The sequence below is a fragment of the Lagenorhynchus albirostris genome, chromosome 14 (genome assembly GCF_949774975.1).
Source record: "Lagenorhynchus albirostris chromosome 14, mLagAlb1.1, whole genome shotgun sequence".
NCBI classification, from domain to species: Eukaryota; Metazoa; Chordata; class Mammalia; order Artiodactyla; family Delphinidae; genus Lagenorhynchus; species Lagenorhynchus albirostris.
The window spans coordinates 62,724,214-62,748,587 of record NC_083108.1 but is presented as its reverse complement, the minus strand read 5'-3'; the positions used below and the strand labels follow the sequence as shown (position 1 = coordinate 62,748,587).

At 60.2% G+C, this 24,374-nt stretch overlaps 3 protein-coding genes across 4 annotated transcripts; 1 reads left to right on the top strand and 2 right to left on the bottom strand.

Annotated features, from left to right (window-relative positions):
• Nucleotides 1-6,974: 6,974 nt before the first annotated feature.
• Nucleotides 6,975-8,932, bottom strand: SDF2L1 (stromal cell derived factor 2 like 1). Its single transcript, XM_060120788.1, has 3 exons — nt 8,694-8,932; nt 8,200-8,396; nt 6,975-7,377 (listed from the first exon to the last, which is right to left on the bottom strand). Exons 1-3 carry the CDS (start codon nt 8,878-8,880, stop codon nt 7,096-7,098), a joined length of 666 nt encoding a protein of 221 aa, XP_059976771.1. The 5' UTR covers nt 8,881-8,932; the 3' UTR covers nt 6,975-7,095.
• A 3,549-nt stretch (nt 8,933-12,481) lies between these two features.
• CCDC116 (coiled-coil domain containing 116) lies at nt 12,482-17,774 on the bottom strand. The gene is made up of 5 exons (XM_060170514.1): nt 17,703-17,774; nt 16,302-16,865; nt 15,572-16,186; nt 13,817-14,406; nt 12,482-12,677 (listed from the first exon to the last, which is right to left on the bottom strand). The coding sequence occupies exons 1-5, from the start codon at nt 17,772-17,774 to the stop codon at nt 12,482-12,484; spliced, it is 2,037 nt and encodes a 678-aa protein (XP_060026497.1).
• Nucleotides 17,775-20,138: 2,364 nt separating this feature from the next.
• On the top strand, nt 20,139-22,030 carry YDJC (YdjC chitooligosaccharide deacetylase homolog). Of its 2 annotated transcripts, none has more exons than XM_060170793.1 (5): nt 20,139-20,385; nt 20,473-20,632; nt 20,829-20,928; nt 21,005-21,182; nt 21,367-22,030. In XM_060170793.1, the coding sequence occupies exons 1-5, from the start codon at nt 20,222-20,224 to the stop codon at nt 21,734-21,736; spliced, it is 972 nt and encodes a 323-aa protein (XP_060026776.1). In that variant the 5' UTR covers nt 20,139-20,221; the 3' UTR covers nt 21,737-22,030. The 2 variants fall into 2 exon arrangements, with proteins under 2 accessions (XP_060026776.1, XP_060026777.1); XM_060170794.1 differs by having other exon boundaries at nt 21,294-21,581.
• The last annotated feature ends 2,344 nt before the right edge of the window (nt 22,031-24,374 follow it).

The window sequence follows — 24,374 nt, the reverse complement described above, 5'->3', positions numbered from 1 at the left end:
GCACTCCGCCTGCTTGCCCTTGCGCACCACCCTCTCATCCAGCGCCGGGTTGCGGTCGAGGCTAAGGAAGAGGAGGCGCAGCGCGCTCTCAGTGTAGGTCGCCGCTTGCCTCTCGAAGTCCTCCTCGGGGATGAGCTGGCAGAAGGTCACACTCTGCGGGAACTCGCTGTCGAACTCGTCCAGAACCTCCATTCTCGAGGGCTTCGGCTGCCCGGCTGCCTGGGGGCGGAGCGGCCGTCGGGGCGGGGCCCCGGACGCGCCCACTCCACCGGCCCCAGGAGGGGAGGAGGGAGACCCCCCCCCGAGGGCCAGAGCTCGGGTCACTATCCAGGCGGGGCCACCGGGGTCCGGGCGCGCCCATCCTCCCGCCCAGGTCAGGGAGAGGAGGGGTCGGCCCCAGAGGGCCAGGCCCGGGGACGCACCGTGGTCCCCTTTCCGCCGCGCCGCGCCTACGCAGGATCCCTCCGCGCGCGCCGCCGCACGGACAGCTCGGGCCAGTCTCGGGAGACCGCGGGCCAATCCGCGCGAGACAGCCGCACGTGACAATGCCCGCCGCTCTGCGCATGCGCCTTCACGCTTCGACGGGGCGGACGGCGGGACGCAGCTACCCCTGGCGGAGGCCCATACCCCGGGGTCCCGCCCGTGGCCAAGCCAATTCTCACAACTTCTTTGAGGCGCTCGTCCCCCGGCCGGACTCCAGTACCTCCCATCTTGGCTGCTCCCCTCCTCACCGTCTGTAGACAAGGCCCCAAGAGTTCTTTCTGCCCCCAACTCCTCTAGCCCCGGACTTTTCACGCTCTTCTGACTTCCTCTCCCGCTTCTATCCTGTCTCCTCTCCTCATGAGGGTCCTGTCTTTACCATACCTTCTTGGACATCTTACCCACTTCTTAGTCCCAACCCAGAACTGACTTTAACCCCAAGTCCCTTGAGTTACAGACCCACATCTAAGTGTCCCCAGGGGACGTTTCCTGGGCATCTCACGCTCAGCACATCCGAATTGGCATGCAGCTTCTTCCCTTCCACCCAAAAATCTGCTTCTCTTTTCCCTCTCCTACTTGGTCAGTGGCCGACCCCACCATCCACCCCTGCTGCTGATGAGGGGGTGTGCCCTGGACTGCTTAGTTCAGGTCCCCTCCTAACCCAGCCCCCTCTCCATCAGCCCTGTGATCCATGGAGTGCACCTGAGATTTTTTCACTTCCTACCACCAAACGGCCAGCCCCAGCTCTCCCCAACACAAGAGGTGGCATTCACTTCCTCTTGCTTTGATGTCACAGATCAAGATGGACACAACCAAAAAAAAAAAAAAAAAGATGGACACAACCAAGGAGGGAGAAGGTATGGCCTGTGCATCTCGCCTACAGGTGCAGGCAGACTCAGATACACCTGCATCCAAATCTCTGCCACCATTCTGCCACCTGCCCCGGGCAGGTGGCCCCGGATGTGAGGCGGGGCCCATATGACTTACAAAATCAGATTTGACTTTAAAATACATAGTAGGTGCCTTTTTAAAAACAGGACAAGCATCCTCTGAGAGGTCGGGCAGACCCCTGATTAACACCCCCATCATGTTATGCTTATAATACTTTACACTTTTTCTGTTTATTTGGATTTTTAAAGTGTATTGTGCCAGGTACTGCCAAACTACATGCTCCCTGCCTTCAGGGGCTCCCCGTTTAAAGAGGGCTTCAGCCACAGGGAGAAAAATGTGATCTAACATGCTCTGGTGGAGGAACATTGGATGTCTTGGAGTCCAGGGAAGTCTTCCCATAGGAGGGGACATTTGAGCAGTGCCCTGAGTTCACAAGCCTCTCCCAGCAAGGGCAGGAGACAGCTGCATGGGGGTCTTTGGCCAATGGGTACATAATCTGCACGAGAGCAAGAGGTGGCCACCTCCAGCCATGGGCCTAAGTCAGGTGACCTTGGGATGGAGGAACCCCAAGGGGTCAGGCCTAGGAGACAGAGGAGCATGTGTCATTTCCCCTCATCCTCCCCGGATGCCAGGGCTTCTACGCCCAGGGTGGGGGTGAAGCCAGGGTCCCTCTGTGCTCAACCATTGGTGAGGGGTACTCCCAAATGCCCATCCGGAGACCTGGGCCTCCTCTCAAGGAGACAGGCTTGAGTGGCTGTCACTGGGCACATCAAAATCTTTTGTGTCTGGTCCTGATGCTGAAGGTGACCCTGCAAGCACGCCTGGGGCCAGGCTTCTTGGCAGTTGGGCTCCACTCCCCCCGATTCCAGCTGTGAGGGTGGGCATGCCAGGCACCTCACAGTCTCTCCTGCAGGCTCAGGGCAGCACATGTCCCTGTAAGAGAACAAGTGGGCATGGTTGGAGGACGTGAGCTGCAGGCTTTGTATCCCGAGTCTACTGTCCGCCCAGCTAGTACTGCCCCTGCTGAGAACCCAGGAGAACATTCTCTCCAGAGCTTGGCCCTCCCCAGGCCTTCCAGGAAGGCTGGGCCCAGGGCACCTCCACGGAGTCAAGGTTGTTGAGCTGGCTCTGAGCCAGGCCCGGGCAAACCCTCCGTGCAAAGCAATGGGCCTCTTTCTCCACAGGGCCCTGACCAAACCTCAAGCCCACAGGCTTACCTGGGAGCTGGTTGTAAAGATCCTCTTCAAACCATAGCTTTTCTGAGTCGGAGGCCTCTGCCCCTTCCCCCTGTCCAGCCATGACCCAGATGGACAGGTTGGCGGAGGACCCCCCAGCTCTGCCCTCACCTGATCCTCCGATGGAGAGTCCAGACCAGCTCCGCACCTGCGCCTTACTGCTGGTTAGTGGAGTGAGGCAGCAAGACTCCCCCCCATCTCCCAGGCACTGTGGGTGGTGGGCTGGGCCTGACCGATGCCCTTTCATCATTGCACTGCTTCCCAGTGGCCCACAGTAGTGCAACAGGGAAAGAGTGTCAGGCAGGCCTGCCAGTGCCTCTCCCAGTGGTAGGTGGGGATCTGAGACCTGGAATGCAGGCCCACTGGGGCCTGGGGCGGGGCCTCTGCCTGGGGAAAGGGTGCCCTCTGACCCCAGAGGCCCAGGCCTGGCCAGGATCTCAAGTTTCCATGGAGAAGGGATAGGAGCTGGGCAAGGGGGAGGGGAGGGCCTGCAGGTCCAGGGGCCAGGCCTGGGGAGGGAAAGTAGCAGTATGGGGGAAGGGGTCCCCAAGGCTGGTCCCCGATGCTTTGACAATATCATTGCACTGCTCCTCAAAGCACAGTAGTGCAACCTCGTCAGAGCACCTGCGGCCAGCAGGGGGGAGCCCCATCACCCCCAATACACGCAGAGCGGGAAGCCCAACCGTAGGTGGGTGGGGCTAGGGCCCCATTCCTAGACAGCAGGGCGGGGAGGGGATTTCAGCGGGGCTGCGGTCCTCGGAGTCCTCAGGACCCCAGAGGGGCCGGACCCTCCCCAGCACCCTCCAGATTGCCGTGGGGTTGCGACCCCAGACTGAGGGGGGCAGCTCCACACCCTGAGCGGGAGCGCGCCCGGGAAAGGGCGCACACACAAAGGAGAGGGGACCGCGCTTCAACGCGGTCCGAAACCCACTCGCGCCTGGGGCGGGAGTGGATATAGCCCGACGACCCTGCGCCCTCCCACGGCCTGAGGCTCCGGGAGAAGAAGGGTGGTCCCACTCCGGGCCGACGCGCCCCTGCCGGCCCCCATCCTTGGCCTCTGGCTCTTGGCCCCCAAGTTGGGCTCCGCATTCTGTCCCAACAGATTCCCTGCCCGGCGGCCCAGAGCAGAGAAGAGGAATGGAGGCTTCCCGCCCCTCTGAGGTCCCCTGCCCGGAGGGGGCGCCCGGGGTCTGGGCTGCGCCCCTCCACACCGCCCGCCGGGTAGGGCCGCCCTGCCCGCGCCCCCACCTCGGACCCAGCTACTCACGCGGCGGGACGCCCTTTCCGTCCCGGGCCGGGGCAGGACTCGGGAGGTTGCGGGGACAGGTCCCGGCGGCCGTCAGCCCGCGCTGCCCCCCAGGACCACCCCGCACCTCGTGGCGCCCTCCCGCCGCCGGCTCCATCTTTAACTCGCTGACAGGCGGCGGCCCAGCCCCCGGCTCCTTAGCATAGCGCCGCGCTCATTGGCCGGCGCCGGCGGGGGCTTCGCCTTCTGCACGCCCATTGGCTGAGGCCGGAGAGATTTCAAAATAGCCTGCGGGCCCGGATTGGCCCGGCGCGGGCAGAGGCTGAGGCTCCGCGGTTTTAACAATGAGTTCTACAAACACTTTCTCCCCATTCATAACTTATCAAAGGGAACTTTGCCCGCCTTTTCGCAGCTCTAGTCTCGGTGAGTTTTCTCGCCGCGCGGGCGAGCGCTCTTGGTAGCCCAGTCGGGGGCGCCGGCCGCGCGGCCAAGCCCGCTGGGGAGGGGGCTACGACTGGAGGAAAATGTCCGGACCCGCGGTCAAGCCTGCACCAACCGGGCCGCAGGTTGCCCCGTTTTGCAAACTGAAATTGCTCCCTGTGCCTCTCGGATGGCATGTTCGGCTGCGGTGGGCTTCCTGGCTGGGATAGCCACCTCCCCACCCAAACCCCACCGCATCGCCCGACTTGACCCAAATGAGATTTGTCTGAAGCCCAAGGGTGGGCCTGGGCTGCGGGACCTGGTCTTGGAGCCCCTGGAGGCTTGTGGATCTGTGGGAGGCACGGGGAAGGGGGCGTCGCTTGGGTCCCTGCGTGACTGCGGATAAGCATTCATTAAATGCTTTCGCAGAGCTGATGACCCGGAAGGATGTACGCGGCCCGCCTGGCCCTCATAGAGCTGCAGTGTGTGTTGGAGCGGGTGGTGCTTAGGCTACTGTGCATCTGTGCCCCCTCCTCTTTTATTCTCTCAGTCCAGTGGCTGAGAGCAAATGTTTTGGAGGCAGGCAGAGCTGGGTTTGAATCTTTAGCAACCTCGGTTGCCTCCTCTGCAAAATTAAGATAACAGTTGAACGTGCTATGCTTCGTAGGGTTGTTGCCAGGAGCAAATGAGATGGTCTGTAAATCGTTGGCCCAGTGCCTGGCACTTAGTTTTCAATAAATGAGAGCTCGGCTGCTGCTGCGGTTTTAATTTTTGGTCTTGTACTGCATTCTGCCTGCAGCCCTCTCACCTGCTCCCACAGCTTTGGCCTTGATTTCCCAAGGATTTTTACATGCTGTGTACTGTTGGAGTCTGCTCTTAATTAACACTCCTCACTTTTGTATGTGTGGTGGTAGGGAGGTAACAGAGGCAGAAGTGGGTTCTTACAGCCCAGAGGGGCCAGGGGTGGATCAGAGGAATGCCCCTTAGATTTGCAGTGTGCGCCACACTTTTGGTGCCCCGCCTACACCCCCTTGGCACTCACCTCTACCAAAAGGATGTTCCCTGCTGGCACCTGCGGCTCTGCCTAAGGTCTTCATTCTGGCTGTAGAATACAGGGCAAGTGGGAAGTGCTGCAGAGTAATCCTCCCACCTGCCCAGCAGCCCTCAGCCAATGAGAGAAGATATGCTGGTTGGATAAGTACCCCCACTTTCTTGCCCCTTGGTTGGGACAACTTTTTTTTTTTTTTTTTTGCGGTACGCGGGCCTCACACTGTTGTGGCCTCTCCTGTTGTGGAGCACAGGCTCCAGACGCGCAGGCTCAGCGGCCATGGCTCACGGGCCCAGCCGCTCCGCGGCATATGGGATCTTCCCGGACCGGGGCACGAACCCATGTCCCCTGCATCGGCAGGCGGACTCTCAACCACTGCGCCACCAGGGAAGCCCGGTTGGGACAACTTTGATGCATGTTCTACATGGAGACCCAGTGCTCCCCGGTGGGATGAAGCCCTAGTTGCCCACAGGGGTGACTTGCTCAGTAATGCAACCTTCACCAGCTGCCTTGCCTGCTCCTCTGAGCCCCACTCCTCTGCCCCAGTGTTTTCTGGGATCACTTCCCAACCATCTGCTTGCACTCCTGTCTCAGGTCAGGTGAGTGATGGGAGAGAAGTGGAGACTTGTAGACGATGCTCAAGAGGTTTGAGCAGAGCAGGACCTCATGGGGGAGGGGGCAGGGGCGTAAAGGGCCTAATTATGACCCTCCTCCCCTCAGGTCTCACAATTGGCTAGAGCTTTTCTCCCACCCCCTAAGGTCAATTGATTTCTCAGAAGTAAGGTGCTCTGCTCACCCTCCTCTAAGACTCTTCCAACCAGTTGCCACCCCCAGCCTCTCCTTCAGCTCTTTCATTTTCCTGCAGGAAAGTGGCAGCTGCCCAAGCCTCTCTGACTGTAATCTCCGCCATAACCTCTAGAGGTCACCCACGCACCAGCAAAATAGCTATTACCTTCCTTTATCAGGGCCCGCCTATTTATTGCTCCTTTCTTTAAATTGCAATGCTTTGCCGGCTCAAATTGTGCCTCTTCTTCCAGGAAGCCTTCTCAGATGTCTGCAGCTGGCAGTTCTCTGTGGTTATCTTCCTTTGCAATATCTTTTGAAGTTTTGTTAGGGCCTCCGGACTTTAAAAGGTTATAGTGGGGCGTGAGATGCCACACGTCTGGGCTGGCTGGGTGTGTTGGGTGCCATCTGCACCGAGAGGGATCCTGCGATGCAAATTTCCAGCAGATGAGCAGAGTCCTGACCCAGTGCTTGGTCAAAGGCAAGTGTCCAGACTGTCACAACTGCCAGTGGAGGGGTGCCAGGAGGAGGGGGTGCACCTCAAGGGATGAGGGGCTGGAGAGCTTGTGCCCATCCCAGCTGGTAGAGAGTGGGGCCCCTGCTACCTCGCTGAGGCCCCAGCCCTCATCAGGAAGGTTCATGAAGCTCAGGGGCTGGGGAACTGGAGTCACTGGGGCCATTGGACCATCTGAGGGTGGAGAGGGAGCTGTGATGGCCCTGGGCAGTGTTGGGAGTGCACGGAAGAGCATCAGAGAGGTTTGGATGGGTTAAGCTGCCATCTGTGGGACAGAGGATTTGCACTGAGGAAGAGATGCTGACCTGGGCCAGCTGGCAGCTCCTGGTCGCCCCCAGGCTCACAGCAAAATGCAACCACAGGACAATATTCTTTAATCATAAAGGCACTTGAGAACCCCTACAAACTCAAAGTCTCCCCCAAGAGTGGCCCTGCAGATGACCCACCCTGCTGCCCTCCACCCGCAGGTCCACGGCACTCAGAGTTCATCGTGGCCTGCAGAGGCCTCCATGCTGGGCTTGATGAAGATGCCTTCCATGGCCTTCCACCTATTGTGGGTGTTGGCGCTGGGCATGCCGTGCACCTCGAGCTGCCCCCGGATGGGGCTTCCGTACTGCTCGCCGGTGACCGACAGGAACACGGAAGTGCCCACGTGCTGGAAGCGCACGGCGGCCTCCCGCTCCCAGTGCTGCCCCGAGCAGCGTACCGTCCACAGGTCCAGGTCATCACCCTCGCCGTCCTCCCCAAAGGCGCTCACCTCCTGTGGGGGCGGTGGTGGTGTGGGAGGACAGTGGTCACGCATGACAACGGGCATACTGAGTCCCCCATGGGCAATTGCCTGGCAGCTGCACTCACACCCAGGTCCTTCCCTGCACCTCTCTGAGCCTCAGCTTCCACAGCTGCAAACTGGGACACCCCCACCCCCATCCCCAGCATCCAGAAGGGCCTCCCCAACACCAGCTCTTCAAACACATGCACACCCCACCTCAGCTGCCTGGACGGTGACCAGTGGCCCCCAGAGAACCAAGTCATCCCCCTCCTTCCTCCGCTGGGTTTCTCCTGTCCTAACCCCTCTGACCCTCACTCAGCATCAAGTCTACCCTTCAGGCTGACAGCCAAGGTTCTATTATCTCATCCTTTCCTTCTGATAACCTCCCCAAAGCACCCTCTGTTCCAGTACCACCTCCCACCCAGTTCCAATGAACTCCGCTCACAGGCTCTTCCCCAGGCTTGGAAAGATGCCCTTCTCCTCTCTGCGGCCTGGCGGACTCCTACTCATCCTTCCAGGCCCAGCCCCAGTTCCTCCTCCCCGCGGGGTTCCCATTCCCCACCCCAACGGCCATGCGGATCCCCCTCCTGTGTCCAACTCGCCCCCAGGAGTGGAGCTATCCAGACGGACAGCTCTTCCTGTTTGTGTCCCCGCTGGGCTGAGGGCTCCAGGGGACAGGACCCTGGAGTAGTCACCTCTGCATTCCCCGAGGGGGCGCTCGGCAAACACTTCTGACTTGTAATTCCCGTTTCACCCAGGAAGCTGGGGCTCCGAGCAGATGCCGGGCCCCTCGCACACACGCCAGGGGCTCACCTGGTTGTGGGACAGCGGCGACGGGAAGTGGTGCGTGTGCAGGTTCTTGCCGGTGAGCACGTGCGTCAGCCGCACAGCCTGCCCGCAGCGCACCGGGGACCCGCGCGGACACCCGCCCTCGGAGCCGCCGCGGATCCGCCAGTAGCTGTTGGCGTCGTCAGAAGCCTCCACGCCGGTCACCGACTGCTGGCCGCTGCCTGGGGGGCGACACCCCACCCCCGGGGTCGCTGTCAACGCGGGAACTCCGACCCTCGACCCGGACACCATCAGCTTTCCCGGACAACCTCAACCCTGGGATCCAACGGCTCCCCCAGCCCCCGCCCGCCTCCGGCCGCACTCCAAGTCCCTTGGCCCACAGCTCCGAACGGCATCCCGAAGACCCCCTCGAACCGCCGGCCTGTGGCCCTCGGCCCCCAACTACTCCAGCCCCTGATGACCCCCAGCCCCCTGGTCCGCAGAACCCCGACGTCAGACCCCCGCCCCGGCCCGCGCACCGGATCCGTATTTGATGTCGTGCGAGTGCAGCCGCACCCGGTGCTGCGTGTTGAGCAGCTTCAGCACCGACCCGCAGGTCACGACCCCCGCGCCGGTCTTGACGGCACAGCTGCCCGGGACCGAGATCGCCAGCAGCAGCCCCAGCAGCGCCGGGCCGGCAGCTCGGCCGCGGCCCGCGCTCCTCATCGCCCCGGCCGGGCTCCGGCAACTCGGGCCCTGGTCGCTTCCGTCTCCGCCGCCGGCCAATCCGGCTCTGACAGTGCCCGCCACGGCAGCCAATCGCCAGCCCGCACGGCGCTCCGCCTGCACTTCCATTGGGTCCGCGTGGAAAGGACCCGCCCATAGCCTGCCAGAGCAGCGGCTGGGAGGGGACTGGAGACACGAGGAGTGTTTTGATTGGTCCACGCTTCCGAGGACTCACTAATGAGTAAGCCAGGGCAGCGTCGAGCAGAGGGAGTGTGGACAGAGGCGAGGGCGACCGTCCAGCGACCGCCAGGTCCCGGGACACTCGGTTCGCCAGTTCACGAAGCCCCTTGATCCTAGACCCCCGAGCCCTCAATCATGGTCTCTCCCTCGGACCCTGGGCCCGCAGCTGCAGGGTCTTGAGGTTGCTCGACCACTAGATTATGTGGTCACAAGTTGGGGCATCTCAGGTACTCAGTCACCTGGTCCTTCAGTCCCTGGACCCCGGGATTAACTAATCCCCCAGTTGCTCGGTCATTGCCCACTCTCTGACATTGAGTCACCTCAGTCCCTGGACCCTGGGGTTTCTGAATTCCCTGAGCCACTCATTGACCCCTTCCAGGGCTTCTCATGGTCCCTAGGCCACTGGGCAGCAGAGGGCAGCAGGGAGCTGTGATGTAGAGGGTAGTGGCAGGTGGTCACCAGAAAGCCCCAGAGCTGTCTTGGGAACCTGGAGCCCTGGGAGACCAAGCAACTGGGAACCAAGCCTGGGTGACTGTGTGTCCCAGGCTTGGGACTCACTGCCTTCTCAGAGGGCTGTCAGCTCAGTCGGTATAAGGGGGGAAACTTAAACCACTGTTTATTTATTCATTCGTGGAACATTCTTACATTGAATTCACTCCAGACCCATCAATTCAGCCCAGCCCAGGAATCGGCTCTGGGATATGTTACTCAATAGGCTGACCACCCGCGCACTTGGTGCACCAGCAAAGCAGGGAGAAAAATTCGTGTTTAATTAAATCATCCAGAATTTTGCATTCAGAAAATCCAGCGTAGAGCCATTTTAATTACAGCAATGGGTTATTTTTTGGTTTTCATGTCTCCCTACCCCCACCCCTGGGGCCATGGGGCTTGTGGGATCTTAGTTCCCTGACCAGGGATAGAAGCCAGGCCCCCTGCAGTGGAAGCACAGAGTCTTAACCACCTGACAGTCAGGGAAGTCCTGGTTTTCATGTTTAACATTGTCTTTATTTTGAATTCTATATGGGTCAAGGTGTCTTGATCTTTTCAGTGTTTAGAGTGTCTAATATGCTTACGGTAACTTCCCTGGTGGAGCAGTGGTTAAGAATCCGCCTGCCAACGCAGGGAACACGGGTTCAAGCCCTGGTCTGGGAAGATCCCACATGCTGAGGAGCAACTAAGTAAGTCCAGTGCACCACAACTGCTGAGCCTGCGCTCTAGAGCCCATGAGCCACAATTACTGAGCCCACATGCCACAACTACTGAAGGCCATGCACCTAGAGCCCATGCTCTGCAACAAGAGAAGCCACCGCAATGAGAAGCCTGCGCAACGCAACAAAGAGTAGCTCCCGCTCGACGCAACTAGAGAAAGCCCACGTGCAGCAATGAAGACCTAATGCAGCCAAAAATAAATAAATAACTGTGTGTCTGTTAAAAAAATGCTTACAGTCTGCCCTGGATTTGGCAGACCCTGCCCTTGAGGGCTAGAGTACAATCTGGGTGTGTCTTCTCAGACACACCAACAAGCATCTCGAACCTAATATGCCCCAAGAAGGACTCCCCGGTCTCCCTCACACTGCTCCTCCCCCAGGCTTCCAAGTCTCAGGAACAGCACCTCATTTACAAGTTGTTCAAGCCCCAAACCTGGGATTCATCTTTGATTCCTCTCTTTACCACACTCCTCACATCTACCCCAGCATGTCTTGATGGCTCTGACTCCAAAACAGATTGGAAGGCATCTCTCCTGCGTCCCCCGTCACCACCCTAATCCAAGCCACTCCATCTCCCCTTCAGATATCGACCACCCCTCCTAGAAGATTTCCCTGCTACTCGGGCCCCTCCAAGACATTCTCCACCCAGGAAAGTGATTTCTGTCTTAAAAAGCATAAATCAAGGCACTTCCCTCGTGGTCCAGTGATTAAGACTTTGCCTTCCAATGCAGGGCGTGCAGGTTTGATCCCTGGTCAGGGAGCTAAGATCCCACATGCCTTGGGGCCAAAAAACCAAAACATAAAACAGAAGCGATATTGTAACAAATTCAATAAAAACTTTAAAAAAAAAGTATAAATCAGATCATGCCAGGTGCCTGCTGAAAGCTGCCAACAGCTTCCCATTGCACTGGGAGCAGACAATGGTAAGGACACAGCGAGTAATCGGCAAAGAAAGGGTTCCAAGAGCAGCAGAGACCCCAGGGCTGGAGTCGGGAAGCCAACACGGCTCTCCCTGAGTCTCTGGAGCCTCATGGCTTCTCCTAGCTGTTCCTTTTTCCTGCTCACCTCATGGGCAGATGCTCGGGGCCCTCCACCTGGATACCACAGTTTGTCTCCAGGTTCAGATTCTCAAGAGGGGATGTGATTGACTCAACTCAGTTCCAGGCACTGCTCAAGGTGCAGTCAGCCAAGGAGGATGGAGAGGTGTTAGTCTCCAAATACATCTGCTAACAATGCCTCCCACCCCTGTGAGCACAACCTGCTCCTCTCCCCAGTCGTGGAGTCCCTTCCCCCTCCGCTTGGATCTGGGCATGCATCATAATTGGCTTTGACCACAAGAATGCTACAGAAGTGCTGTTTGGGGACTTCTGAGCACAGGCTGCCAGAGCACTCACTGGTGGTTCTTGCTTCCTCCCTCTAGGAAGCCAGCCCCTGCCCAGACAGACCCTTGAATGGCCAGGGGCAACTGGGAGAGAGATGATGTAAGGGGAGGGTCCACGAGGGATGTCCTAGCCTCAGCCCAGTCCCCAGCCGAAAGCAGCACTCCCACCCCAGCTGCTCTGGCTACACCACTGCCAGCTGAGCCCGTAGAACCCCCTCAGAATCATTACAGATGATGATTTTGTTTGAAGCCACTTAAATCTTGGTTTGTTACATGGCAACAGATGCCTGAAACAGGAGCTAAGGGGACCAGTCTCTAGCATCATGTGCCAGTGGTGCCCAAAGGGGCTGCTCCCACCCCAGGGCCTAGATGTGTGCCTCTGAGGCTGGGGTGGGGACATACACTCTTCTCCCTTGAAGACTGGGCAGCAGGACCTGGAAGCCAGAGGGTATTGGATGCACCAGTAGGGCCAATCAACTGTGGCCAAGTGATATGGCAGTAATGTACAAAGCTGCTGTTGTGGCCTCACATGGTGGCAGTGGTGGCAGTGGTGGCCTCGGAGGATAGGCATCAGCACCAAGCATGTGCTTTGAAGGATCCTTGTCACAACAGCTCTGTGGGAAAATGGGTCCCTGACTCCCCACCTAGGACCCTGGCCCCTCTGCCAGTCAGAGGAGCAGGTCCTCCTCCCCGAATCGCGGGGTCCTCCCTGCCTGGTTCCAGAGGAAGCTCCATAGTTGCTGTGTCCTCACCTGTGGGCCACTGAGCACGGTCAGGCCGAGCCGAGCAGGTCTGGCCTCTGCGCACCTGGCGGGCTCCAGGGGAGGCATGAGAGATCCACCAGCCTCCCCGAAATGGCGGCCTGCTCAGCGAGGCTAAGCATCTTCTCTCCACCATAGGGGCAGGGTGGGGGTAGGGGTGGAGCTGCTCCCTGGGTGAAGATGCCTGAAGGGGAACAAACAGGCTGCCTGAGGAAGGCAGAGGGGAGGAGCTGGGGGCACCGGATGGCCAGAAGCTCCAGGAGAACCTTGGACGTGAGATCCTCTGAGCACAGCACCAGCCGAGCCCACAGACCCTTCAAGAAAGAGAGCTGCCTTGCCCAGGGCCTCTGCGGAAGGGATAGTCACACAGCCAGCTGGGTCAGCCAATCCATGGCTTGACCTACCAGCAGCCCCTGCGTGACCTCAGGAGCACAAGCTCCTGAGAAATACAAATTAGGAAGACAGGGGCTTCCCTGGTGGCGCAGTGGCTGAGAGTCCGCCTGCCAATGCAGGGGACACGGGTTCGTGCCCCAGTCCGGGAGGATCCCACATGCCGCGGAGTGGCTGGGCCCGTGAGCCATGGCCGCTGAGCCTGTGCATCCGGAGCCTGTGCTCCGCAACGGGAGAGGCCACAACAGTGAGAGGCATGCGTACAACAACAACAAAAATTAGGAAGACAGGTAGTGGTGGGAGCATCAGGAGAGGGAGGATACGCCCTGGCAGAGGAGGAGCCCTAGGGAAGTGGGAGTGTGATGCACAGGGGCTGTGAGGGTGGGGACCATGAGTCCTAAGAGGCTTGAAGAGGCAGGAAGGTGCAGACTGGAGTGCAGAAGAGCCAGCAGCAGAGCCCAGGAGGTCACGGGGCTCAGGGCACCGGCAGCTGCCGTGGAGGCCTGGCCCAGCTCTCCAGAGATGCTCCCCGGGGGCAGGTGGTCAGAAGGATGGCTGAGATCTCTGACAGGAAAACCGTGTTTCATCAACACAAGCTTTATTTCTCCCGTTGGCTCCCCTGAGAGGCTCAGCAGAGCTCCTCGTGGGCACCAGCTGCTCTGACCTCTGCTCAGGGTGGGATGGCTGTGAGGGCAGTGGCCGCTGGGGTGGAAGGAGTGGGGCATGGAGCACTTGGTGCACTTCAGGGGCCCCATGGGCAGTCACCATGGCCCACACCTGAGCCTGCCGCCGTGGCACTGACCACGGCCTCCTCTTGAGGCTCCAGGGAGCTCTGGGGTTCGCCCTCATCTCCAAAGTCATCCTCGTCCTCTTCCTCCTCCTCTCCATCCTCCTCCTTGTCCTCCTCCTCCTCCTCGATGCTCTGGTGGCCCTCCACGTCCATTGTCTGGTCGGACTGATGGGACGCCACGCCAGTGTTGGCGGGGGACAGGAACAGCTTGGGCTCTGGCGGTCTGGCGGGCTCCTGCTCCGCGGCTGCCGGGCGCTCCTGTGAGGCAAGTAGCCGGGGTCCCGGGGACCTCATGTTGAGGGAGGACCCTGTGGGCTTGTCCTGGACCCTGTGGGTCCTGGCGGACAGCGCGGTGGGTGTCTGCATGCTGCGCTGGGGGGTGCTGTGCTGGGAGGTGTGCCGGGAAGGGGGCCGGGATGCCCGCTGGGGTGACCGCTGGCTAAACTCGGCCTCCTCCAGCCTGCGCAGCAGGCAGCTCCAGTCGATTGTGGAGGACAGACGGATGCGCGAGCCCTTCACCTTCCTGAAGCCCAGGAAGAGGTCCAGGAGTGCCTCAGTGATGGGGAAGGAGATGAAGCCCAGCTGCCCAGTGAGGTTCTTCTCAAACCTGTACTTGCAGGCAAGCAAGGACACAGCCTGGCCCTTCAGGTAGTCAACGAGCTCCTCGGGCCGGGGGTTGGAGAGGCGGGACATGGTGGTGGACTTGGACAGGATGGAGGGCAGCGTCTTCTTCTTGGTGAATTTGTAATTGGGGCTCTGTGTGGCAGCAGGGAGGGAAAGGGAGACACGTCATCCACTTCTGCCTGCCACCCTGGGTGCCCTCCCCCCCAGAGCATCCTCCGCGTCACCCACGCGGTGCCACGCTCAGTCCACTCAGGGTGCGGCCTCACCACATCTGCTCTGCTGGCCCGATGGAAAGCTGAGCTGGGGTCCTGCGTGCTGGCCCACCGCCTACTTACCACCCTGTTATCATGCCAGCCACACCAGTCAGGCCTGGGACAAGGCCAGTGACATCAGTCACTGTATCAGCCAAAAGGGAGCCTGCACAACCCTCGCCTAGGCCAGGGTTCAGAGGAGGGAAGCACGCCTAGGCCTTGATGGGTGAAAGGAGGGTCAGGGGCCACACTGGGGAGCCACCAGGGTTAAGCCACCAAGTCCTCTCCGCACCCTTCCCAAGCAACTCCCTCTCAGCGGGGCAGACACACTGGAGAGTCCTGTCCTGGGCAGCAGGACCAGAGGGGGCTAGACCGCAGACACAGGGCCCTACTCTGGGCTCAGACCACTGTCCACAAGGGACAGGACCCTCCTCACATGGGAGGGCCTCTGAGATTCACATGCAAACGTTAAAAGAATACCCAGAATAAAAAATAGTCTTTATTCATCTTTGACAACATGTGGTAGTAGCTAGGCCAGGATTCCTGGTCCCCTCATCAGCTCATCCCCTACTCAGGTGGTTTTCACAAGGGCAGGGCAAGAGACCTGGACCCTGGGCACCTGCTAGTGACAGTGGCCGCTAGGAGCGGTGGCGGTAGGAGCCCTTCCAGTGCAAACCCGCCCCTAAGAACCCTGGACCCAACCTTGAGGAGGTCACCTCCGGATACGGCACAACAGGAGATGGCAAGAAGCCCCTTACCACGGAGGTGTGGGGTGAGAACCTGGGGAGGCGGTGGGAGGAGGATGGGAGGGAGGAGGCCAGCGGAGCTGAGACCGGGGTGGTGACATGGGTCTGTCGTGAGGGCACTTTCACCACAATCCCGGTGGCGGGCAGGGTAAGGTGCAGGTTCCACCAGGGCTGGGCCCTCTGCCTGGAGCTCAGGGGCCCAGAAGTGGGCATGGGTAGTCTCTGTACTTTGGGGTCCTGGTCAAGCCCCTCCTGCCTGGGGTGGGGTGAAGGGACCTTGGGCTCTTCTGTGGGTGTCACCTCAAGGCAGAACCTGGTGGCCACTTGGGTGCTAGACACCGGGGAGCCACCTTCCTTGGACTTGCCGCGTCCCCTGTACTTGATGCTCTTTCTGTGCTCCATCCTGGGGCTGGAGGTTGTGGTGGGCAGCAAATCGTAGGGCTCCTCCCCATCAGTGGGTGTGGCCAGCTTGGAGCTGGACTCTGGGGAGGGCTCCCCTTCTGACGGGAAGAGAGGGCAACTGTCTCTGTGGCAGGCACCACTGAGCTTGTCCACAGCCTGGCTGACCACGTCCTGCAGGGCGGGGAACAGGTGGTGCTCAGCCAGGAAGTCCAGGGTCCGATGGGGCTCTCGGAGCGCACAGTAGCCGGGCAGGTCAAAGGACCCTGGCTGGCTCAGCAAGGACTTCATCTTCTTGTTCAGCTCTCGCTTGAGGAAGATCAGCTCCCGCTTGAGGAAGATCAGCTCCCGCTCTGCTGGTCCCAGCTCCCACGCTTTGGGCGTGCCTGAGCTCGAGCCCAGCAGGCCTGAGAACCAGGACAGGGGCTGCTCTAGGGTCCACTGGCTGCTGGTCTGGCTGCCCAGTGAGTCCCATGGCAGGGAGTCCCCGTGGGGGCAGGACTGCCCCTGGCCTTTCTGCAGAGAGAGGAGGACTCTCAGAGGCGTCCAGGGGCAGCCAAGCCAGGCCTGGCCCTGAGCTCTGGGCTGGGGTCCACCCCCGCCCCACCTGGGCCGCAGCCCCAGACCTCACCCCTCTGTTCTCCAGCTGCAGTAGCCGTTTGAGGTTCTTCTCCAGCAGGAGTTTGTCCTTCATGGGTGGCAGTGCACCTAAGCTGCGGGCACTCAGGTCGCTGTCCCAGCTATGGGAGCCCCGCCAGTTGGCCGTGAAGCTGCTGTGGGAGTCGGACATGGAGCTGGAGCAGGACGGGTAATTGTTGGGGTGCCCCATGCAGAGGCTCGGCCGGGTGCAGTGCTGGTGCACGGTACTGACGATGGGCCGGGCCCGCGCCTGACGCCCACCCCTTGGCACCTCCATCGGGTCCTCCACCTCCACCAGCGGCACCCCAGCCTCTGTCATTACGGTGGCCATGAGCTCAGTTGCCTCCTCCACCACCGTCTGCAGGCTGTCCAGCACCTGACCCTCGACAAGGAAATCCAGGAAGCTCCTAAAGGGTCGAGGGCCCTTGGGGTTTCGGCGGTGGCTGCGGAGCCCTGAACTGCCTGAGGGGCCGTGCGTCGAAGTGGGGTGTGGTGTGTGGCCCAGCTTGGAGGCTTGCCCCATTTCCGGGAACAGTGACTTCTTAGGTGGCTGGACCTGAGCAGACAGGCATATCACAGTGGGCAGTGATGCCCCATGGGGGGAGGGGTCCCCTGGGGTCCTCCTAAGGCACCAGGAACTGGGTAGGAAGTGGGCAGTGGAAGAAACTGTTTTTCCTTTTTTTTTGGCCATGCCACGCAGCATGCAGGATCTTAGTTCCCCAACCAGGGATTGAACCCGTGCCCCCTGCAGTGGAAGCGTGGAGTCTTAACAACTGGACTAGGGAAGTCCCAGGAACTAGGTTTTGGAGCCAGGCAGCCCTGGATTTGGACCCTGGCTCTGCCAGCTTCAGGCCATGTGACTGTGGGCACGAAGGCCCCTCTTGAGGTCCAACTTCCTCTCTTGTAAAGTGGGGATCTGTTCAGGGTTGCCCTGAAGCCTCCCTGACACGTACAGTTCACATACCCAAGACCTGGCTGGGGAGTCTGAAAGCCCACTTCTGCACTCACCCAGGACATGAATCACAAAACCCCTTGAGCCCCGTCCCCACTGCTGGTCTGTACAGACTACCTGTGGTCCTGAGCCCTGTGCGCCCCATGGCTGCTTCTGCCCCTCGAGCCGTAGGCCCCAAGTAGACTCTATGCTCCCACTCTGGGGTTCTAGTCCACCATGCCCCTCCCAATCCGAGATCAGGGGACACAGGGAATGAGACGGAGACCGAGGTGACTAGGTAGGGCCCAGCAGGGGTAACTAGGAGTGGTCAAGGCAACAGGTCACTAAGAGGTCCAGAGAGGACATCAGTAGGAAGTGAGAAAGGGGGCTGTGATCTGGGGCACCAGAACTGGTGAGGAACATGTTGAAGGCTCAGAGTTGGGCCCTGCTGGGCACACTTACCCGGGCCACGCAAGTGGTGTGGCCAGCCTCGTCGTCCGCCAAGTATCCCGAATGGTGGCGACAGCTGGTCATGGTGCAGGTGGCCGGGTCCACTGCCCTCTTCCTCTCTCGTTGGTTCCGCGATGCAGCCGCAGATTCCTCTCTGAACCGGTCGGGGAGATGGTGTGAGGGTGCCCCCAGCCCTCCGTGGGTCTGCGTCTCCCTCCGTCCGTGGGCCGCTGGTCCCTGGCTCCCCGCACCCCACGTCCTTCACATGTCCGGCCAGTCTTCTGCTCGGAGCCCCGTGGGCGTCTCAGCACCGTCCGTGTCCAGAGTCGTCGGGGCTGGGGCCCCCAAGGGAGTGCGCATCCAGTCTCCGTCCATCTCTGGGCCCAGTGGGTCCGCCCTCCGTCCACCTGGCCCTGGTGCCCTGGCCCCGGGAGACCCGCTCACCAAGTCCGCACCCGCTGGGCACACGCTCCAGTGCGATCCGCGATGGGATCTTGGCGTCAGCGCCGCTCTGGGCCGCTGGCGGGCCTGCTTATTTGCATGCCGCGTCCTGATTGGCTCGCGCCGCGCCGTTCGCCGCCCGCTCCCACGGCACAATAGTTGGGGCGGGGCCCACGCGGCTCCTCCCCCACTTTGCCGCTTTTGCCCCGCCCACATTCGCAGAGGGAGTGGGCGGCCGTCGCTGCTGCTGACCGGCTGGGTCCGGCCTGGAGGGGAACCTAAGGGACAAAGCCACGGCCTGTCCCGGTGACACAAGCACCTTCCTCGGCTCCCCTCTTGGTCGCTGTATTGTCCTTGGCTCCTGCTCGCGGACTGCTCCTTTCCAGGGTCCTCCCCTCGCCCAGTGTGGACACCCCAGGGTCTGTCCCCAGCGCAGTGGGAGGCGTCCCGGCTCTAAGTCACAGACGAGCTTTGCTCTTTCCTGCCGGTGTGACTCAACTTCTTTAATCACCTGCTCCTTCTCTGTAAGTGGAGCTGAGCGTCCTTCCACATGGGTTTGGAGAGTACATCAAATCTTCCTACAACACACCCGCACCCTGATAAGACCCTGTAAATCTTTACCTCCTCTCCCTCCTTTCCCTCTCTGTCCCGGAGGCCTTCCTAATGCAACCCCCCCCCCAGGTGTCACCTCCTCGGAGAAGCCTTCCCAGAGGGCCTGTCCCCCCAACAGAATTACAGCACACGCCATCCCAGACTCTGCCACACCGTGTTGTTACTTGACTGTCAGATCGCGCTCCTTGGAGATAGGAACTGCGGTGCTCACCCCTAACCCCTAATCTAATACCAGTAGGTGCTCAATAAATGTGAATTTCCTCCTACCAGCAGCGGACCCTCAGGGCCTCTGGCCTTTCCAGGACCAGCTTCCCAGTGGCTGAGATCCCACACTTTAATCACCACTATTGAACACAATAGTCCTTATGCCAAAAACTTGGTGAAGGGCTCTTTGAGGCCTCCAATTCTTACGTCCCCACGGAGGTGGGTATTATCTGTTATTTTCCAGTTCGGCTCTGTCCTCTTGGCCCCTGACCAGGGGGCCATCAGGGCATAGAGGAGCAGAGCAGACCAGAGGCAGGCCAGAGCTCCGGAGGTCAGTCCCAGCTCCACTGCTCCCCACAGAGTCACACAGGGCAAGACACTACCCCTTCCAACCTCAGTTTCCTCATCTGTAAAACAGGAATGACATGAACAACCTCATAGGCTGGATACAAATACTGTACTTTCCACTGGGAAAATCAAGACAGCCACATCACAATGAAAACCCTGGCTGTCAACCATGGTGATTATTTGTAAAGTCATTGGTAAGGAAAGCTTTTCTAGATCACAGAGGAAAAAAAGAGGTCATGAGTGTAAAAGTTGTAGCCTGGCACAGAGCTCAAGAGATGGAAGCTGGGACTCATGCTTTCTGAAACAAAGCCATTGGTGTACATACTTTCTTTCATGTTCTTATTGTTCAGAGCTTTTACAAATCAAGAAGAAGGCTCAACTTCGAAAATCAGCAAGACAAGTAGGCAATTTGAAAAAGAAGAAATACAAATAGCTAATAACATGAAAAAGTTCAGTCACTATCAAAAAAATGAAACACTACAAGAATGAGATAACACTGATGTGATCATTGTCTTCTCAAAACAACACAAAAAAGTTTGTGGTGAAGGAGCAGAAAACTTGGGTGTATTTATTTGCTTAGAGAAAATACCGGGAGACAGTACCCGGAAAGTGAACGGTGGTGATCTTGGGGGAGGGTAAGAGATTTTTTTTTCTTCAGGTTTATTTTTCCGTTTTTCATATTGAACATTTCTGCAGTCACTGCAAGTTTCGCGTTGCCATAAACCGGGCCGCGGTCCGGGTGGGGCGGGGCACTTTGGGTGGCTGGCGGTTGCAGGGATCCCCGGAACCAGCAGGTGGCGAGAACAAAGGCTAAAGCGCGGGCGCGCCGGGCGCGTGCGTCGGGGCGGGGCCTCGGGCCGCGTCTGGGGCGGGGCCTGGGCTGTCCGGCCCTAGTCCCACGGGTCCGAACAGCTGGTGGAGGGACCATGGCCCGGCCCCGTGTGCGGCTGGTGGTCACGGCAGATGACTTTGGTTACTGCCCGCGGCGCGACGAGGGCATTGTAGAAGCCTTCCTGGCGGGAGCTGTGACCAGCGTGTCCCTGCTGGTCAACGGCGCGGCCGCCGAGAGCGCGGCTGAGCTGGCCCGCAGGTGAGCAGCGGCCCCCTGCAGGGTCCGGGCGGGCTTGGGGGCCACCGCCCCGCACCTCCGGTGCTCCCACTCGCGCTCCGCCCGCAGGCACCGAATCCCCACGGGCCTGCACGCCAACCTATCCGAGGGCCGCCCCGTGGGCCCGGCCCGCCACGGCGCCTCGTCGCTGCTCGGCCCCGAAGGCTTCTTCCTCGGCAAGATGGGATTCCGGGAGGCGGTGGCCGCCGGAGAGGTGGTCTTGCCCCAGGTGCGGAGGTGCGGCTTCAGGAAGATGCTCATGGTGACTCCCCCAAAGCTCCGCCCCGAGGGTACCGTGCGCAGAATTGGGCTCTGGATGCCTAACTGGTTCAAACACAGGGGCGATCACAGGGGACCACATGGACGGGGTCCTTCTGGGTAGCTGCTTCCGGACGTTCTGTGTGCCGATCACCTTCTTACTTCAGGTTCGAGGAGAGCTGGAGGCCCAGCTGAGCCGTTTCCGGGAATTACTGGGCAGGGACCCTACTCACGTGGACGGGCACCAGCACGTGCACGTGCTCCCAGGTGCGTGGGTTGGTGCTCCCAGGCCGGGGTGGGGGGGTGCTGCACGTGCCTCTCCCTGACTCTGCCCCGCCCGCAGGAGTGTGCCAGGTGTTCGCCGAGGCGCTGCAGGCCTGCGGGGTGCGCTTCACTAGGCTGCCGATGGAGCGCGGGGTGGGTGGCTGCGCTTGGCTCGAGGCCCCAGCGCGCGCCTTCGCCTGCGCAGTGGAGCAAGACGCCCGCGCCGCCATGGGCCCCTTTGCCCGCCACGGCCTGCGGTAAGGCCCCCTGCCCCCTGCCGGGCCCAGGTCCCAGTGTGTCCAGCTGGCCGTTCACCTTGGCCAGCTGTGTCCGTTTCTCATCCTCGACTGGTGTTGTCCCCACCCCAGATCCGTCCCGCCCACGGCCTACCCCTGCCCATTGCGGCCTGCAGCCGTGCCGCTGATGCCCCGGCATCTACAGGTGGACCGATGTCTTCGTGGGCCTGAGCACCTGCGGCCGGCACATGTCCGCTCACCACGTGTCAGGGGCACTGGCTAGGGCCCTGGAGGGTATACCCACTGGACGCGCAGTGACAGCCGAGCTGATGGCACACCCCGGCTATCCGAGTGTGCCTCCGGCTGGGGGCAGCAGTGAGGGTCCTGATGCCTTTTCCTGCTCCTGGGAGCGCCTACACGAGCTGCGTGTCCTCACAGCACCGGTGCTGTGGGCTCAGCTTGCCCAGGACGGCGTGCAGCTCTGCACCCTCCACGAGCTAGACTCCAAGAGGCCCGGAGAGGGGACCCCCAGCGAAGCCACTCTGGAAACCGTTCTGGAGCCCTCCCCACTGTGACCCTCCCCGGCAGACAGCCAAGCATTAACGTCCCTTGGTGCCCAGGAAGGGAACTGGGTCCCAGAGCAGGCTGTGACTTCCCGGGCTGGATGCTGCCACCTCTGTGCCCAGGTCCTCATGGTTCAGAGTGGCGGCAGAGCTTCTGCAAGCCCTCTGGCTACAGGAGGCAGCCGTGACCTCTGGGCCTGGGGCCTGCCAAGCATGGGGGGGGGTCACAGTGCTGTGTAAGCATCTTCCTTGTTTGGGTGCACAGGGCAGAGATGGCTGTATTAATAAAGTAACATGTCCTGTAAACTTGGGTGTTTATAGACTGTGCCCGGGAAACCTTCCCAGACACAAGAAGGACACGAAACTCCTTTGGGGCCCACTGAGGTCACTGTTCCAGAAAAGATCTGCAGTGCCTCCACCTTTGGCGCTGCTTATGCTTAGGCTCTCTTTATTCTTTTCTTTTGGTGGGGGTGGGTAGGAGGAGGGGAGTGAGGGGTTGGAAGAATGTCTCACTAGGTTACTTTTTGGGAGGCATATTATAATCTCAATTTTGACTTTAAAGACATCACCTGTTCGAAGTAAGCAGCCCTTTGCCATCCTAGGGGATGGGTCTGAGGAGGTCCTGCAAACTTGCAGGAGTGTGTTTACGTTTTTCCAGGAGGGATGGTCTTCTACGGAAATGGCACCCCTGGTGATGTGTAGATGCCCTGTGACCGGGGCTCCTGTGGCCTGGATCAAGGCGATGCCAGGAGCAGATGGAAACCCATGTGGTCCTTCTTGTCTCATGTAATCTCACATCATAGTGCCTGTGTGCAGGCACCGGTGCCCCCATTTTGAAGATCTAGAGATAGTAGGGGAGCAGAGCTGTGAAGCTGCCTGTTCATTTACTCAACATGCCCTGGGCCTGAGTCTGTACCAAGCATGGAACCAGGGCCAAAAGAGTTCTGCACTTTCTAAAGGGGTGAGGGTAGGGCCCCATCCCCTTGACTGGTGGCTTCAGCCTGCTCTTTCTGGCTCCATCCTCTACCCCTACCCTTTCTCTGACTTTGACTTCTCCAGCCGCAGGCCCTTTCCTCCCCCATTTCATCCAGGGCTGTGAACTGGAATGGCTGTGAATGTGGCCCTGGCCTCCCCGCCCCGGCCCGCTGGGGTCTGGCCGTGCTCCCACAGGCTGCTGGCTGGAGCTGGGCAGCAAGCACAGAGACACCTCCCTCGAGGCGGGTCTGTTGTTCTGAGAGGAGGGGCTGGCTGTATGGCTCCAGGGCCCAGGAGAGAGGTGTGGGTGACAAGGGAGAGACTGGGGGGTCTGCACAGATGCTGGAGGAAGCTGTGGGAGTGGCCACTGTCACTCAGGGAGCCAGAGAGGGAGCAGCAGAGATAAGGGCCCAGATCAGCCCTAGGCCATGGGCACTGAAGAACAGAGAAAGGGACAAGAAGGCAGAGGGCCCATTTCGAGGCTGGCCACTGGCATCCCACCAGGGAGATGGGGTATTTTTCACATAAAACCTGCTGTGCCCCAGGACGGCCCAGGCTAGGGGTTTACTGTTAGCCACCAGTTCATCAGGCACGGGGGATCTGCTCCAGGCCAGGCCAGGCCTGGGAGCTGGGACACAGCCTGCAAGGAGCTCACGGTCTGGTACACACATGGGGGCAGTCATGTGACCGGGCTGCAGTCGGGGGTGGGAATACACAGCAAAGCATGGGGACAAAGCCTCTGCGATGTTGAGGAGACTTCCACTCTGGTGACAGCCCACACGGCACCCCCAGGAGACCAGGCTGCCAGCACCCAGGAAACAGCCATCTACCAAGTGCAGCCTGGGCCAGGCACTGTGCTGTGCAAGATCAGACCTTCAGCTCTGCTCCTGGGGCAGGTGTGCCGTTCCCCCTCGTGCATGAGGGAAGCAGGTGAGGAGGATTAATAATAAAGGACATTAATAAAGTAACATGTCCTGTAAACTTGGGTGTTTATAGACTGTGCCCGGGAAACCTTCCCAGGTTGGGCAGGAGGACTGAGGTTCAGGTGCAGCTCTGCAGGGTGCGGCACGGACATGCTGCCAAGGGAAGACAGCGAGAGCAGGGCTGAGGCCACCCCCTGTGGGGTGGGCCCTGGCCAGAGGAGCCCCAGGGGGCAGGAGGGCGCCAGAAGCCAGGCCGAGGTGATGCAGTCATTGCGTATCTCGAGCTGAACAACGAACAGAATGAGGAAGGTGAGAGGACGGTGGCCACCGAGTGGAGGGAGTTGAGAGGGTCTCACAGGCTTTGGGGAGGGTCTGTGGCTGTGTTTGGGCTCAAAGGGAGCCAGTCGTGGGAGGCGAGGGCACTGGAGCCAGGCTGTAACAGCACAGGCCCCTGACCGAGTCACTTTCCTTCTCTGTGAAAGCAGAGTAATGGTGCCCGTGGGTCTGTCCTGAGAGTTAGGACAGCGCTAGGACGAGCAGAGTCCCTACTGATGATCAAGGCAGGCCCCCAGCCTCCTTACTTTCTGGTGCCCCAGAAACTTGCCCCAGGAAGTTCCCTCTTGGACTGCAGACCTAGCTGTCAGGGTCTCAGCTGGTGTCAGACTCCAAGCAGGGGACTCAGCTGACAATAAGTGTCAGGGCCTTGGCTGGCCTGGTGCTGAGTCAGCACTAGGGCTGCAGTCGCAGTCAGG

What these genes read in the sequence shown, in the direction of transcription:
- SDF2L1 (XM_060120788.1), bottom strand. Translation starts at nt 8,880, where the DNA reads ATGAGGAGCGCGGGCCGCGGCCGAGCTGCCGGCCCGGCGCTGCTGGGG. An exon ending in CGACATCAAATACGGATCCG is followed by an intron (nt 8,397 to 8,693) that starts GTGCGCGGGCCG and finishes GTCGCCCCCCAG; the next exon opens with GCAGCGGCCAGCAGTCGGTG. An exon ending in CGCCGCTGTCCCACAACCAG is followed by an intron (nt 7,378 to 8,199) that starts GTGAGCCCCTGG and finishes CCGCCCCCACAG; the next exon opens with GAGGTGAGCGCCTTTGGGGA.
- CCDC116 (XM_060170514.1), bottom strand. Translation starts at nt 17,774, where the DNA reads ATGACCAGCTGTCGCCACCATTCGGGATACTTGGCGGACGACGAGGCT. An exon ending in TGCAGCTGGAGAACAGAGGG is followed by an intron (nt 16,187 to 16,301) that starts GTGAGGTCTGGG and finishes CTCTCTCTGCAG; the next exon opens with AAAGGCCAGGGGCAGTCCTG. An exon ending in CCACCAGGTTCTGCCTTGAG is followed by an intron (nt 14,407 to 15,571) that starts GTGACACCCACA and finishes GCTGCCACACAG; the next exon opens with AGCCCCAATTACAAATTCAC.
- YDJC (XM_060170793.1), top strand. Translation starts at nt 20,222, where the DNA reads ATGGCCCGGCCCCGTGTGCGGCTGGTGGTCACGGCAGATGACTTTGGT. An exon ending in GCGGCTGAGCTGGCCCGCAG is followed by an intron (nt 20,386 to 20,472) that starts GTGAGCAGCGGC and finishes CTCCGCCCGCAG; the next exon opens with GCACCGAATCCCCACGGGCC. An exon ending in GAGAGGTGGTCTTGCCCCAG is followed by an intron (nt 20,633 to 20,828) that starts GTGCGGAGGTGC and finishes TTCTTACTTCAG; the next exon opens with GTTCGAGGAGAGCTGGAGGC.